This window comes from Haliotis rubra, unplaced genomic scaffold (genome assembly GCF_003918875.1).
Source record: "Haliotis rubra isolate DU_JTF1 unplaced genomic scaffold, ASM391887v1 Scf1096, whole genome shotgun sequence".
Classification (NCBI taxonomy): domain Eukaryota; kingdom Metazoa; phylum Mollusca; class Gastropoda; order Lepetellida; family Haliotidae; genus Haliotis; species Haliotis rubra.
The window spans coordinates 224646-241341 of NW_025764999.1; the positions used below are offsets into that span (position 1 = coordinate 224646).

General features: G+C 44.2%; 1 protein-coding gene across 1 annotated transcript; it reads left to right on the forward strand.

The window, feature by feature from the left end:
* The first annotated feature begins 1633 nt into the window (after window positions 1–1633).
* LOC124283799 (sushi repeat-containing protein SRPX2-like) lies at window positions 1634–13650 on the forward strand. Its single transcript, XM_046719831.1, has 6 exons — window positions 1634–1742; window positions 4440–4551; window positions 5691–5815; window positions 10286–10459; window positions 11675–11848; window positions 13373–13650. The coding sequence occupies exons 1-6, from the start codon at window positions 1634–1636 to the stop codon at window positions 13648–13650; spliced, it is 972 nt and encodes a 323-aa protein (XP_046575787.1).
* The last annotated feature ends 3046 nt before the right edge of the window (window positions 13651–16696 follow it).

Below are 16696 nucleotides of genomic sequence, written 5' to 3' on the forward strand. Positions count from 1 at the left end.
TTGATGTGACAGTATGACATGGTCGTCTAAACTGTGATCATATCCAACCATGACAGTAAGACACAGTCGGTCATCTAAACTGTGAGCATATCTTGCTGTGACAGTAAGACACGGTCGGTCGTCTAAACTGTGAGCATATCTTGCTGTGACAGTAAGACATGGTCGTCTAAACTGTGAGGATATCTTGCTGTGACAGTAAGACACGGTCGGTCGTCTAAACTGTGAGCATATCTTGCTGTGACAGTAAGACATGGTTGTCTTCTCTCTGAACATACCCTGAAGTTTCGTGTTTGGTGAGCATGTAGTGGCAACAGCTAGGTTTGCAGAACCGTGGGTTGGAATCTTAGTTTCGCTTGTAGATTATTTGTGGATGTGTCATTACAAGACAGCTTACCCATTCTCATGGGTTTCACCATAGCGGTAGAGGTCTACGATCGGTAACACGTCAGATGTTTCACTCGTGTCTCTGCCACAGATATGTCGTGTCTCCCACAGATATGTGTCAGATATGTCGTCTCCACAGATATGTCGTGTCTCCCACAGATATGTCGTGTCTCCCACAGATATGTCGTGTCTCCCACAGATATGTCGTGTCTCCCACAGATATGTCGTGTCTCCCACAGATATGTCGTGTCTCCCACAGATATGTCGTGTCTCCCACAGATATGTCGTGTCTCCCACACCAGATATGTCGTGTCTACCACAGATATGTCGTGTGTCCACAGATATATGTCGTGTCTATGTCACAGATATGTCGTGTCTCCCACAGATATGTCGTGTTCCCACAGATATGTCGTGTCGTGTCTACCACAGATATGTCGTGTCTACCACAGATATGTCGTGTCTCCCGTCCCCACAGATATGTCGTGTCTCCCACAGATATGTCGTGTCTCCCACAGATATGTCGTGTCTCCCACAGATATGTCGTGTCTACCACAGATATGTCGTGTCTCCCACAGATATGTCGTGTCTCCCACAGATATGTCGTGTCTCGATATGTCGTGTCTCGTTTTGTCTACAAATATGTCGTGTCTCCCACAGATATGTCGTTTCTCCGTCTACCACATATATGTCGTGTCTACCACAGATATGTCGTGTCTCTAGCACAGATATGTCGTGTCTCCCACAGATATGTCGTGTCTACCACATATATGTCGTGTCTCCCACAGATATGTCGTGTCTACCACAGATATGTCGTGTCTATTGTCTACACAAATATGTCGTATGTCTCCGTCTATCGGACATCCCGTCTACCACATATGTCGTGTCACCACAGATATGTCGTGTCTCCCACAGATATGTCGCAATATAAGTGAAATGCTGTTAAACATGTCATCCAGCTTAATTCTTCTTTGATAACTTTATTTCTTGTTGAACCGGGTACAACATTTTTTATACACATACCAACCTAATTCTTTTAACCACTTGCTATCCGTATAGTCACAACCGACTAAATCAATGTATTCGTCCTTGAATCGCCCTCCCTGTTAACGCTCCCCCTACGTCCTGGCTGTCTGATAACGATGCCGTTTTTTGTGAGTAGTTGTGAATGACTTTTTCTTGTTCATCATTGCAGCTCACTCCCGGAGATTTATAGGACATGTCATTGAACACATTGCCCATGAAGTTGAGCATGGAGTTGATCACGTGGTGGCATGGAGTTGATCACGTGGTGGATGAAGTCAACAATGGAGTTGATCACGTGGTGGATGTAGTCAAGTGTCAAGTGACCTCCTGTAAGAGTAAGTATGTGAAGGTTCAGCTTCCGGTCGTCTGAACAACTGCAGCAGATGTCTGACAAAGAAAGACAGAGTCGCAGTCTGTAGGTATAGAAAACGGTGAAGTGTGCGATGGTACAAGAATGTCATCTGTGACCATAACTAAATTGCGATAGAGCAATCAGGTAGTAGTATTTGGTAGTATCTAGTATTGTGGTAGTATCTCGTTACACCAATCACCTGTCGTTATCACGACAATTGTGTGAGCCGCGGCTATGACCGGTAGAGCTGGACGTGTTGGTCACAGCGATGTCATCACTATTGGTCAGAGATCCAATCTTACGATATCAAGATATCATGGACTTGACGCGCCCAGTGGAATCTGTTTCAGTAGATAATCGACATTCATTTATAGACACTATGAACGTTGTTTGAATAAGCAACAAAAACGGTGAAGCCAACTTGAATCAGTCGACACCGTTGCCATGTGATAACGAGAGAGTTAGATTTATTGCCATGTCCAGGCCTTCCGCTGAGGTTTTTGTTTGTTTGTCGTTACTCCCACTGACAAGCCTCAAATAACATAACCATTGTATGTTAAACTCATCACACAAATTGTTTGATAAATGAACTTGGCATGCGTGACACATCAACTAGTGCCAGATATAAGGCACGTATGTTAATTGAGGAAGAACTCTGCCTAAAACATTCAAAGGTGCTATCAACGTTTGGCTTGACTCTTAAACCGAAATACATGTCCATTCCTCTTTTGTACTGAATTCCAAAGACTAGCATATGGATGGCAACTTCTTCTTTATTGCATAACACGACGTTTCTGGGCTACTTCTTGCCCCTTCTTCAGGTGATTGATAAAAATCCGTACAAAGAGAGATATATTGCTGGTTCCAGCAAATGTACCACAAAAATGACTCATAGATTAACCATAATGCTTGATACTATCAAGGAAGGACCTTCTCGATGTTCACATAAAGTATTTGAGTGAGTGAGTTTAGTTTTACGCCGCACTCAGCAATAGTCCAGCTATATGGCGGCGGTCTGTAAATATTCGAGTCTGGACCTGACAATCCAGTGATCAACATCATGAACATTGATCTGCTCAATAGGGAACCGATGACATGTGAGCAACCAAGTCAGCGAGCCTGACCACCCGATCCTTTTATCCTTAGTCGCCTTTTATGGCAAGCATGGGTTGCTGAAGACCTATTCTACCCCGGATCTTCACGGGTCCATAAAGTATTTGAGACAAACGGAATCAAAACCAGGTGAATTCTCAAAACTCAAATTATTTGCATACATGTTTAATATCTCAAAACTGATCGAGTTCCGTTCTGTAAAACATTTGATTTTTCAACTCCACATGACAAACCCATGGAAATATTTCATTCCTTGATCCACTGGGCACTTGTAAACAAGCGTGGTACAAGGTACATATCTATCTTCAGAGGTTCAGGACATTTTTCAAAAATGAAAGCAAATGACATTTGAAGTTTACCGAGAGAAAACAATGTGTGAAATCCCGGACTTTCTCATTGATAACATCTGTGTAAAATTTGGCAAAACATTTAGACAAGAAGGAGGCATCCCCATGGGCACCCATGGGCACCCATTGTGCTCCTCTATTTGCTGATCTGTTCCTTGATGCATATGAATCAGACTTTCTGCTTGGGTTGGCAAAATTAAATGAGGGTAATTTGCCCAAGAAGATTAACTTAAACTTCAGGTATATCGATGACTTGATATCGTTCAATGACCATCAAATAGCCAATTGCCCTCCACTGATTTACCCACCTGAACTTGAAAGTAAGGAGACAAGTGAGACCGCCTCAAGTGTTTCATATTTAAATCTATGCATAAAGAGTCAGAGTGGAAACAACCTCCCCACAAGGCTGTATGACAAAATAGGTGATTTCAACTTCCCAACTTTTCTTGATGTCGAGCAATATTACAAAAGATCCAGCCTTTGGTGTGTACATTTCACAACTTTTGAGGTACGATCGAGCATGTTCCTCTTACCAAGATTTTAAAAGCGTCATGCCACTCTTGCTCAGAAGTTGTTCGATCAAGGTTACAACATTCAATGCCTCGGTAAAGCTTTCTGGAAAGGTTTTATAGTAGACATGTGGAGGACGTCAGTGACAAACAATGATGTCCGATGCAATTCCCTCTTAAGATTTATTTCACCGAATTTCAGGTGAACAATTGACTGGACTTTGCACATGTTTATGACGAGTGCCACCGCTCACCTTTTTCGCGAACGCCTGATATCATAACTATTTCCTAGTGATTCATAAACACGTGGTCTCATCGATCGCGTAGTGACAATCACCGGATTGTCTAGTCCACACTCAATGTGTTTACAAACAGCATCGTAATAATGCTGAAGCAAATATGCACTCAAGATATAGTGACAATTGTACAATCGACTCTGCTTTTAGCATCACTTTCTTACAGACTCAATGTGTTTACAAACAGCATCGGAATAATGCTGGAAGCAAATATGCACTCAAGATATAGTGACAATTGTACAATCGACTCTGCTTTTAGCATCAATTTCTTACAGACGTGGAACAAGGTTTTGTCGTTTCCATTTACGAAAGAAATTAACGCGCTGCATCCTTTCAACGTTGTATGTTCTCGTTGGTACATTTGTAAATATTTAACAAGTAACAAATTCCAGATATTTTCCCTTCTTATCCGAAGGCCCAGATCCTGTAGTGCACAACCCTCCCAGCATCACCTGTCCCAGCGTCCCCACGGTCACTGCCCCGCCCAGAGCTACCAGTGCCAAGGTCACGTGGCACGAACCTGCAGGGTAAAGTATCATCAATACCTGGTACTAAACACTTCTACGTGACATGTTGAGTCCCGCAGAACACATGCACAGTTCCAGGTAGTCCAGTTTATTTTCTCGCTGCTTCGATATTTATTTTCGCCGCATAAAGTTTCTTTCAAAACCTCGAACATTTATTTTTTTCTAAGAGCCTTGGAGCACAGGCAAATAGGGTTGCGCAACAAAGAAAATCACCAGTCTTCCCATATGCGAGCAAAGCGAGCAAAGGATGGCAACGTGCTTCCCTCGCTTCGGTTCGAAAATATTTTTATTTCAAAAATAAAATATCGCCATCATCAAAGGTAGACACCCATTTCCTCACAGAGTTGTGCTCTCAGATTTCCAACCTCATATGTAATAATTACTCAAAGTACGATATATTTAATTCAACATTTTAAGCGCCACTCGTGGCATGTCAAATCGTTCTTCGCCTCCATTACCCTTGCCAGCTTCCAGTTCAACGGAGTGAAGGAACAGTGGAGTTAAATCTAAATATGCTTTCATTTACCCGTTACGCCAGAAGTGTTACTGTAGAATGAATGTTACCAAAATTTTACAATGACAACGACAGATTAGAAAATAATCCCCAACAGTTTAAAGGTAAAATTATACAATGTGATATTTGTGTTTAATTTCTGCGTATTTTTGTTCCTTCACTCCGTTGAACCGGAAGCTGACAGGGGTATTGGAGGCGAAGAACGATTTGACATGCCACAATTTGCGCTTAAAATGTTGAATTAAATATATTGTAGGTGAGTAATTATTAAATATGAGGTTGGACATCTGAGAGCATAACTCTGTGAGGGAATGGGTGTCTACCTTTAATTATGGCGATATTATATTTTCATATTAAACATATTTTTCGAACCGAAGCGAGGGAAGCACGTTGCCATCCTTTGCCTCTCGCTTTGCTCATATGGGAAGACTGGTGATTTTCTTTGTTGCGCAACTCTATTTGCGCTACAATTTGCTGTCGTGCATGGAGCTACGAGAAAGTTTTATGGAAGCAACGAGAAAATATTTGAAATTTCTTGTTTTTGATAGAAATTCGAAGCAAAGAGCAAATATTTCAAACAACAAGAAACTGCCCCCAAGTATATTGACTTCTGATGTTTCTGCAGAGCCAGTAGAAGTGGTCCAGCTCCAGGGAGTGTGTTGCACGAGGGAGTGACATCAGTCAATTACACTGTCAAGGACAGCGCCACCGGTCTTTCCAACAGATGCACCACGAAGATTGTGGTCCGGGGTAAGTCCATGTGTAGTCCCACAGTTTTTTTTTTTCAGTGTAGTCCCACAGTAAGTCTCGTGTAGTCCCACAGTAAGTCTCGTGTAGTTCCAGTCTCCTGTAGTACGTCTCGTGTAGTCCCACAGCTAGTGTCATGTAGTCCCACAGTCAGTCTCGTGTAGTCCCACAGTAAGTATCGTGTAGTACCATAGTTAGTCTCGTGTAGTCCCACATTTAGTCTCGTGTAGTCCCACAGTAAGTCTCATGTAGTCCCACAGTAAGTTTCGTGTAGTCCCACAGTAAGTCTCATGTACTGCCAGAGAAAGTCTTGTGTAGTCTCACAGTAAGTCTCGTGTATTCCCATAGTAAGTCTCATGTACTGCCAGAGAAAGCCTCGTGTAGTCTCACAGTTTGTTGGGTGTAGTCCCGCCGTTAGTCTCATGTAGTCCCACAGTTTGTCTCTGTGTAGTCGAACAGTAAGTTTCGTATAGTCCCACAGGAAGTCCCGTGTAGTCCCACAGTTATCCTTGTGTGGACTCCACAATAAGTCTCGTGTAGTCTCTCCGTAAATCTAATGTAGTCCCACAGTAAGTCTCTGTGTAGTCTTACAGTAAGTCACGTGTAGTCCACAGTTAGTAAGTCACGCATAGTCCCACAGCTAGTCTCTCATGTAGTCCCACAGTAAGTATCGTGTAATCTCACAGTAGGTCTCGTGTAGTCCCACACTTAGCCTTGTATAGTCCCAAAGGAAGTCTCTGTGTAGTCCCTGCAGTAAGTCTCGTGTAGTCCCACAGTAAGTGCCGTGAAGGCCCATAGTAAGTCTCTTTGTATTCCCACAGTAAGTCTCATGTATTCCTAGAGTTAGTATCGTGTAGTCTCACAGTAAGTCTCGTGTAGTCCCACATTTAGTCTCGTGAAGTCCTACAGTTAGTCTCGTGTAGTTACACAGTAAGTCTCGTGTAGTCCCACAGTTAGTCTCGTGCAGTCCCACAGTATTTTCGTGTAGTCCGACAGTAGGTCATGTGTAGTCCCTACAGTAAGTCCTCTCGTGTAGCCACACAGTTAGTCTCTCGTGTAGTCACACAGTAAGTCCTCGTGTATTCCAACAGTAAGTCTTGTGTAGTCCCACAGTTAGTCTCTGTGTTGTCTCACCTTTTGTTCCTGTCTAGTCCCAAAAGTAAGTCTCGTGTAGTCCTGGGACAGTGTCTCGTGTAGTCTCACAGTTAGTCTCTGTCTAGTCCCACAGTGTCTCGTCTAGTCTCACAGTTAGTCCTGTCCTAGTCCCACAGTGTCTCGTGTAGTCCCACAGTTAGTCTCGTGTAGTCCCACAGTTAGTCTTGTGTAGTCTCACAGTAAGTTTCGTGCAGTCCCACAATAGGTCTCGTGTAGTCTCACGCTTAGCAGTGTATGTAGTCGTAAAGACAGTTTTGTGTTTTGTGTGGAACCCACAGTTAGTATTGCCTTGTCATACAGTCAGTCTCGTGTGTAGGCCCACAGTTAGTATCACCTAGTCATATGGTTAGTCTCGTGTAGGCCCCTCAGATAGTCGTCACCTAGTCATATGGTTAGTCTCGTGTAGGCCCTCAGATAGTATCACCTAGTCATATGGTTAGTCTCGTGTAGCCCCCTCAGATAGTAATCACCTAGTCATATGGTTAGTCTCGTGTAGGCCCCCTCAGATAGTCATCACCTAGTCATATGGTTAGTCCTCTGTGTAGGCCCTCAGATAGTATCACCTAGTCATATGGTTAGTCTCTCGTGTAGGCCCTCAGATAGTATCACCTAGTCATATGGTTAGTCTCGTGTAGGCCCCTCAGATAGTATCACCTAGTCATATGGTTAGTCTCGTGCAGGCCCTCAGATAGTATCATAATCCATACAGTTAGTCTCGTGTAGGCCCTCAGATAGTATCACCTAGTCATATGGTTAGTCTCGTGTAGGCCCTCAGATAGTATCACCTAGTCATACGGTTAGTCTCGTGTAGGCCCCCTGTAGTATAGTATCACCTAGTCATACGGTTAGTCTCGTGTAGGCCCCTCAGATAGTATCACCTAGTCATATGGTTAGTCTCGTGTAGGCTCCCCCTCAGATAGTATCACCTAGTCATATGGTTAGTCTCGTGTGTAGGCTCCCTCAGATAGTATCACCTAGTCATATGGTTAGTCCCGTGTAGGCCCCTCAGATAGTATCACCTAGTCATATGGTTAGTCTCGTGTAGGCTCTCAGATAGTATCACCTAGTCATCTGGTTAGTCTCGTGTAGGCCCTCAGATAGTATCACCTAGTCATATGGTTAGTCTCGTGTAGGCCCCTCAGATGTTGAAGTATCACCTAGTCATACGGTTAGTCTGGTGTAGGCCTCAGATAGTATCACCTAGTCATATGGTTAGTCTCGTGTGGGACCCCTCAGTTAGTATCACCTTGTCATATGGTTAGTCTCGTGTGGGCTCTCAGTTAGTATCACCTAGTCATATGGTTAGTCTCGTGTAGGGACCACTGTTAGTATCACCTAGTCATATGGTTAGTATCGTGTGGGACCTCAGATAGTATCACCCTATTCATATGGTTAGTATCGTGTGGGACCACTGTTAGTATCACCTAGTCATATGGTTAGTATCGTGTAGGCCCCTCAGATAGTATCACCTAGTCATATGGTTAGTATCGTGTAGGCCTCAGATAGTATCACCTAGTCATATGGTTAGTATCGTGTGGGACCTCAGATAGTATCACCTAATCATACGGTTAGTATCGTGTAGGCCCAATGTTAGTATCACCTAGTCATATGGTTAGTCTCGTGTAGGACCAATGATAGTATCACCTTGTCATATGGTTAGTCTCGTGTAGGACCCTCAGATAGTATCACCTTGTCATACGGTTAGTCTCGTGTAGGACCTCAGATAGTATCACCTAGTCATATGGTTAGTCTCGTGTTGGACCTCAGATAGTATCACCTAGTCATACGGTTAGTCTCGTGTGGCCCCTCAGATAGTATCACCCTAGTCATATGGTTAGTCTCGTGTAGGGACCAGATGTTAGTATCACCTAGTCATACGGTTAGTCTCGTGTGGGCTCTCGTGATAGTATCACCTAGTCATATGGTTAGTATCGTGTAGGACCCTCTGATAGTATCACCTAGTCATATGGTTAGTCTCGTGTAGGCTGACCACTCGTGTAGTACCTCCTTGTCATACAGTTAGTGTATCGCGTGGGACCAATGTTAGTATCGCTTTGTCATACAGTTAGTCTCGTATAGTCAACCAGTCAGTCTGGTGTAGTTAGGCGGTTAGTGTTGCCTAGTGTCACAGTGAGTCTCCTGCAGTCCCACAGTTAAGTAAGATAAATGAATAACGCCCATGTGTATGTCTTCAAGTCACACACACACACACACACACACACACACACAAACATATGCTTATCAGCCATGCGACATCGCAGTCTCAAATGGGTGATGCGTGCTTGTATGTTCATATATCAAATTCATGATAGATGGGAGATTTAATCTAACAGGCGCGTTTTGTCAAATGTTGAAAGTCTGCTGTGCAATATAGCAGTAATTTGTCACATTCCCCAAATATAGGGACCGGTGTGAGGGTAGTGGGTGACAAACACTGTGGAGTGTAAGACGTCAACATCACTGATAGGTGTGGAGCGTCAAGGTATATGGATGGACCGATAGACACTGGTGCTGACATCAAGTGTTCCCAAATAGTGTTTTCCATCATCAGTAAATGTGCTTATATGTTAGTGGTCAGACAGAACTCAAATACATTCCAGTTGTACCTACCTAACACTGCCTTTAATACATTCCAGTTGTACCCCTACCTAACACTGCCTTTAATACATTCCAGTTGTACCTACCTAACACTATCTTTAATCTTTAATACATTCCAGTTGTACCTGCCTAACACTGTCTTTAATACATTCCAGTTGTATATACCTAACACTATCTTTAATACATTCCAGTTGTACCTACCTAACACTGCTCTTTAATACATTCCAGTTGTACCTACCTAACACTGCTCTTTAATACATTCTTTAATACTGTCTTTAATACATTCCAGTTGTACCCTACCTAACACTGCTATCTTTAATACATTCCAGTTGTACCTACCTAACACTATCTTTAATACATTCCAGTTGTACCCTACATTCAATACCTACCTAACACTGTCTTTAATACATTCCAGTTGTATATACCTAACACTATCTTTAATACATTCCAGTTGTACCTACCTACCTAACACACTGTCTTTGTATTTAATACATTCCAGTTGTACCTACCTAACACTGCCTCTTTAATACATTCCAGTTGTACCTACCTAACACTATCTTTAATACATTCCAGTTGTACCTACCTAACACTGTCTTTAATACATTCCAGTTGTACCTACCTAACACTATCTTTAATACATTCCAGTTGTACCTACCTAACACTGTCTTTAATACATTCCAGTTGTACCTACCTAACACTGTCTTTAATCTGTTCCAACAGTGGTTCGATGTTCTCGCCCGGCTGCCCCCGGCAACGGCGCCATCCAGTGTGACGGTCTGGTGTACGGGAACAGTTGTATATATTCCTGCAGTAAGGGCTACGAGATAGTGGGGGCAGCCAACACCAAGTGCGGACTCAATGGACGGATGTCCAGCAGTGCTCCAGCATGCAGACGTAAGCATACGACCAGTCCGTCCAAGTAACGATAAATGCTTGTAGAAGTCTCTTTCTTCTTTCACATACTCTCCTACAGAGAGAGAGAGAGAGAGAGAGAGAGAGAGAGAGAGAGAGAGAGAGAGAGAGAGAGAGAGACAGAGAGAGAGAGAGAGAGAGAGAGAGAGAGACAGAGAGAGACAGAGAGAGAGAGACAGAGTGAGAGAGACAGAGAGAGAGAGAGAGAGAGAGACAGACAGAGAGTGGACTAACCTTTCCAAATGAGAAAGGGCACACAGAGAGACACACAGCAAGAGAGACAGAGTTGTCTTGGACTCCTTGGAGCCTCTAGAGGCAGGAGAGACCAGCGGAAGTTGTGTTTCCTGGGTGGTCTCTTGAATATGGACCACAGAGAGACACAGAGACAAGCTGTTCATATCCCGGTTGATGGGAGCACAACGAGTCAGAGAGACAGAGAGAGGGTGCTTAAGAGACCTAGACAGTCACTTGGAGATCAGGGTCAGAGAGAGGGCGTTCGAAGTGGAGGAGAACAGAGAGACTTCAGTCAGAGAGACATGTAGCACGAGACGATGGAACAGTCAGTTGGCAGATGACAGAGATCTTCACAAGTTCCAGCGGGATACATCGCCAGCTTGAAGTCCAGAGCACAGAGGAGGAATCAGAGAGAGAGCACAGAGAGAGAGAGAGACAGAGAGAGAGACAGAGAGAGAGACAGAGAAGCAGAGACAGAGACATCGGAGAGGGAGATGTACGAGAGAGAGACGCCGAGTTGGAGTGGAGAGACAGAGAGACTCGGGTGACTGTGGACAGGCAGAGACAATGTTGAGCCAATCGAGAGAGAGACACACAGAGAGAGAGAGAGACAGACAGACAGCTTGTTGTCGAGTACAGACGAGACAGAGAGGATCAGAGAGAGAGAGAGGTGCATAAAATAAGAGTACAAAGCTGTGTTCCAGATTGTGACTCTTGCATTTGACTGATTAAGAAAACGTGGTATTACAATGCGCACGGAAATCCACATAAGCATAAATACTCTTTCTGTACTCTTCACTACTTCATGGAGGAATAAAAGATTATATATAGACACACGCAGACGCCCAGGCACTCTCCCACACACATACACATAGGCAGATACATGTTCATGTACGTTGTTACCGATTACAGGAGTGAGTCCAAGTATTATACGTTAATAATGCCAGCAATACCCTCATCTAGCTGTGTCGTGTGGAACTCCGTCGCCGATCAACAATGGACGCTTCACCTGTCACGGAACCACATTTGGAAGCACGTGTCAGGTTACCTGTGACGTGGACTACACGGTGGACAGTACGGCGAGAAGCATCACGTGCAAGGCCGACAAACAGTGGACTCGTACAAGAGGCTGTCTTGGTAATATCTACAGTACAAACAGAAATTGTTGAGAATTTAAAGATTGTAAATGTTTTATTTTTTGCACTCATTTTCTCAGGTATTAAAATGTGAATATTAGCAGAACATAACTCCAGGTTCAAAGACAGGTGAACAGTTAGTATTTTGTCAAGTCACCATGGGCAGCAATGCAGGCTTCAGTGCGGCGGGGCATACCACTGATCAAAGAAGTTAGAAAGTCGTGGTCCATGCTGTCCCAATATCGGAACACCTCTTCTTTCATTTCAGCAATATTTGTCCGATTTTTCTTATTGACACTTTCCTTCATAAGTCCCCAAACATTTTCTATTGGATTAAGGTCAGGGCTATAGCTTGGTTTGGTCAATCTAATAATGTAAAATTTTGGGTCCGAAACCAGGCCTGTGAATGCTTTGAACGATGTTTTGGGTCGTTGTCCTGTTGGAAAATCCAAAAATGTCCATAGAACACGTGAGCAGATGAAGTAAATGTCCCTCGAGAATATTTGTGTACCGCTCACTGTTCATATTCCCTTCAAATACACAGAGGGGCGTTACCCCTAACACAGATATGCCACCCCACACGTTAAATTTCGGACTGTACTTTCAGTGTATTATAATTAGGAAACAGCAACACAGAACTTTCATCTGAGAAAATCACATTGTCCCAGTTAAAGTTTCTATGCTGTAAGCACCAGTTCAACCTTCGCTCCTTTTGTTCAGGTTTCATGATCGGTGAGGGAATTCCTCGACTTTTCTGCCAACCCATTGCATGCAGCTCAGTTCTAATTGTCTCCTTACAGACAGCCACAGTTCCTCTATCAATCATATCCAGCCTTAAGTTTTCTAAACTCCTTCGTTTGTTTTTAGAAACAAGAATACCAAGCCTCCTGTCACCGACAGTCAATTTTCTGGGCCTACCTGCGCCTCCCTGGTGCTCAATGCCATATCCATTTGCAATAGTTTTCAAAACACGATAAACAGTGGACAAAGGGAAGCCCGTTCTACTTGAAATCACTTTAGCTGATCTGATGTTCTTGTTATAATACTATAAAATCAACTTCCTCTTCTCTAAATCATCCATACTGAGGATCACTGAAAATGTCGTCTGCTAGCAAGTAAAGAAAGGGGGATAATTCTTCACAAACTAATGAAAAAGGATAAACGGGGTTGTCTCTCTTGATTGAAACCAAGCAAGGTTGTTTATACTAGAAATCCAATTAAACATATTCCTAAAATTCTCAATAATTTCTGGTCATACTGTATAACCTTCTTAATCCCGATAGAGGTTCATACAAGAAGCTTTTCTGGGCAATACCTACATCCATCTTAATACAGATAGAAACTCCAAACCTTCTCAAACCGAAAGCGGTTAATACAAGATGATGTCTGGGATAAGTTAAAGATGTTTGTCTGTTTTCCTACATTTCAATGTCATGTCAGACCATGTTTTGTCGTTTTTTTGCACTGGCAAGGCCTCCATGTTCATCTCACCCGTTCACTATAGAATGTAACTTCTGTATTACAGACATGAAGCCCCCGATGATATCCCCCTGCCCACACTCCATGGTGTTCCTAGCTGACAGGGGACGTACGTCAACAACAGTCACGTGGGAGAAGGTAACAGCGATTGACCCACCAACTGCACTTACACCCCGTGTGGTACAGACCAAGGGTCCGCTCCCGGGGTCAGTGGTGGACGAGGGAAGTCACTATGCGGAATACACGGCTGTAGACGCCGCTGGGAACGTTGCTGTACACACATGTTCCTTCAACGTGACAGTGAAAGGTGACCTGCTGCATTAAATTGTAGTATAAGCATATATATACACTCTGTCAATAACTACCTTGTTTACGTGGGACTACATGCCGATGAGGTTATATAAGGATATATAAGGTTATATATGGAAATACATGGTTATTTTTGTGTATATATCATTACATTCGGGTATATGAGTGTATATACGGTTATAGAGTGAGTGAGTGAGTATGGTTTGACGCCGCTTTTAGCAATATTGCAGCAATATCACGGCGGGGGACACAAGATATAGGCTTCACACATTGTACCCATGTGGGGAATCGAACCCGAGTCTTCGGTGCTACGAGCCACCGCTTTAACTACTAGGCTATTCCACAGCCCCACTGTTATAGAGGGTATGAAAGGAAATATAAAGATGCGTGTGTCAAGCTATGTTTGCAAAAGTAAGGTTTTCTACTCTATGTACAGTTGTAATAGCTGATATATGGATATATATGGTTCTATACAGATGTTTACTTTACTACCTGTTATGCAAATGAGTGAGTGAGTGAGTTTAGTTTTTAACGCCGCACTCAGCAATATTCCAGCTATATGGCGGCGGTCTGTAAATAATCGAGTCTGGACCAGACAATCCAGTGATCAACAGCATGAGCATCGATCTGCGCAATTGGGAACCGATGACATGTGTCAACCAAGTCAGCGAAACTGACCACCCGATCCCGTTAGTCGCCTCTTACGACAAGATATTCGCTTTTTATGGCAAGCACATGGGTTGCTGAAGACCTATTCTACCCCGGATCTTCACGGGTCGTTATGCAAATGGATTTTATAGAATGAAACAATAGCCACCGACATACGGCAAATACAATTAGTCTGAATTTCTGAGGATGAACAATTGTATCTATGCTGTCTGTGCGCCGTTGCCCAGCCGTCCGCTGCCCTGCTCCCCGCCTGGACAACACAAATCTGCTCCAGTACTCATGTCCCCCTGACCGTATCCATGGAAGCGAGTGCGTCCTGAGCTGTGGCCGGGGTGCCCTGGCAGGACCAAGTAAGATCGTGTGTGAGAAGGACAACTTCTTTCCCCCGTCAGCGCAGTGGCGGTGGAACACAACGTCCGGCATTCGGCCAGGCTGCAAGGGTGGGTTCATTTAATAATGTCTATATTTATGTTCATTAAGTCAAACTGAATGGTTTTCCGAAAGGCCCGTCGGACGCTTGCTTTGTATCATTTGTACATACTGCACCACCTCGACATTCAGCACAGTACATATTGCACCATCTCGACATTCACCACTGTACATATTGCACCACCTCGACATTCACCACTGTGCATACTGCACCACCTCGACATTCAGCACTGTGCATACTGCACCACTTCGACATTCACCACTGTACATACTGCACCACCTCGACATTCACCACTGTGCATACTGCACCACCTCGACATTCACCACTGTGCATACTGCACCACCTCGACATTCACCACTGTGCATACTGCACCACCTCGGCATTCAGCACTGTGCATACTGCACCACCTCGACATTCAGCACTGTACATATTGCACCACCTCGACATTCACCACTGTACATATTGCACCACCTTGACATTCACCGCTGTGCATACTGCACCACTTCGACATTCACCACTGTGCATACTGCACCACTTCGACATTCACCACTGTGCATACTGCACCACCTCGACATTCACCACTGTGCATACTGCACCACCTCGACATTCACCACTGTACATATTGCACCACCTCGACATTCACCACTGTACATATTGCACCACCTTGACATTCACCGCTGCATATTGCACACACCTCGACATTCACCACTGTGCATACTGCACCACCTCGACATTCACCACTGTGCATACTGCAACACCTCGACATTCACCACTGTGCATACTGCACCACCTCGACATTCACCACTGTACATATTGCACCACCTCGACATTCAGCACTGTGCATACTGCACCACCTCGACATTCACCACTGTGCATACTGCACCACCTCGACATTCACCACTGTGCATATTGCACCACCTCGACATTCACCACTGTACATACTGCACCACCTCGACATTCAGCACTGTGCATACTGCACCACTTCGACATTCACCACTGTGCATACTGCACCACCTCGACATTCACCACTGTGCATACTGCACCACCTCGACATTCACCACTGTACATATTGCACCACCTCGACATCCACCACTGTACATATTGCACCACCTCGACATTCACCACTGTGCATATTGCATCACCTCGACATTCACCACTGTACATATTGCAACACCTCGACATTCAGCACTGTACCTATTGTACCACCTCGACATTCACCACAGTACATATTGGACCACCTCGACATTCACCACTGTACATATTGCATCACCTCGACACTCACCACTGTACATACTGCACCACCTCAACATTTACCACAGTACATATTGCACCATCTCGACACTCACCAATGTACATATTGCACCATCTCGGCACTCACCACTGTGCATATTGCACCATCTCGACATTCACCACTGTACATATTGGATCACCTCGACATTCACCACTGTACATATTGCACCATCTCGACACTCACCACTGTACATATTGCACCATCTCGACACTCACCACTGTACATATTGCACCACCTCGGCATTCAGCACTGTACATATTGCACCATCTCGACACTCACCACTGTACATATTGCACCACCTCGACACTCACCACTGTACATATTGCATCACCTCGACACTCACCACTGTGCATATTGCAGCACATCGACACTCACCACTGTAGATATTGCATCGCCTCGACATTCACCACAGTACATATTGCACCACCTCTACATTCAGCACTGTGCATACTGCAGCACCTTGACATTCAGCACTGTGCATATTGCACCACCTTGACATTCAGCACTGTACATATTGCACCACCTTGACATTCAGCACTGTAGATATTGCACCACATCGGCATCCACCACTGTACATATTGCACCACCTTGACATTCAGCTCTGTAGATATTGCACCACCTCGGCACTCACCACTGTACATATTGCACCACCTCGACATCCACCTCTGTAC

Excerpts from the sequence above, each read along its gene's own strand:
- LOC124283799 (XM_046719831.1), top strand. The coding sequence starts at position 1,634 with ATGGAGTTGATCACGTGGTGGCATGGAGTTGATCACGTGGTGGATGAA. Across the intron at positions 4,552-5,690 it reads ACGTGGCACGAACCTGCAGG|AGCCAGTAGAAGTGGTCCAG; the intron begins GTAAAGTATCAT and ends ATGTTTCTGCAG. Across the intron at positions 11,849-13,372 it reads TCGTACAAGAGGCTGTCTTG|ACATGAAGCCCCCGATGATA; the intron begins GTAATATCTACA and ends TCTGTATTACAG.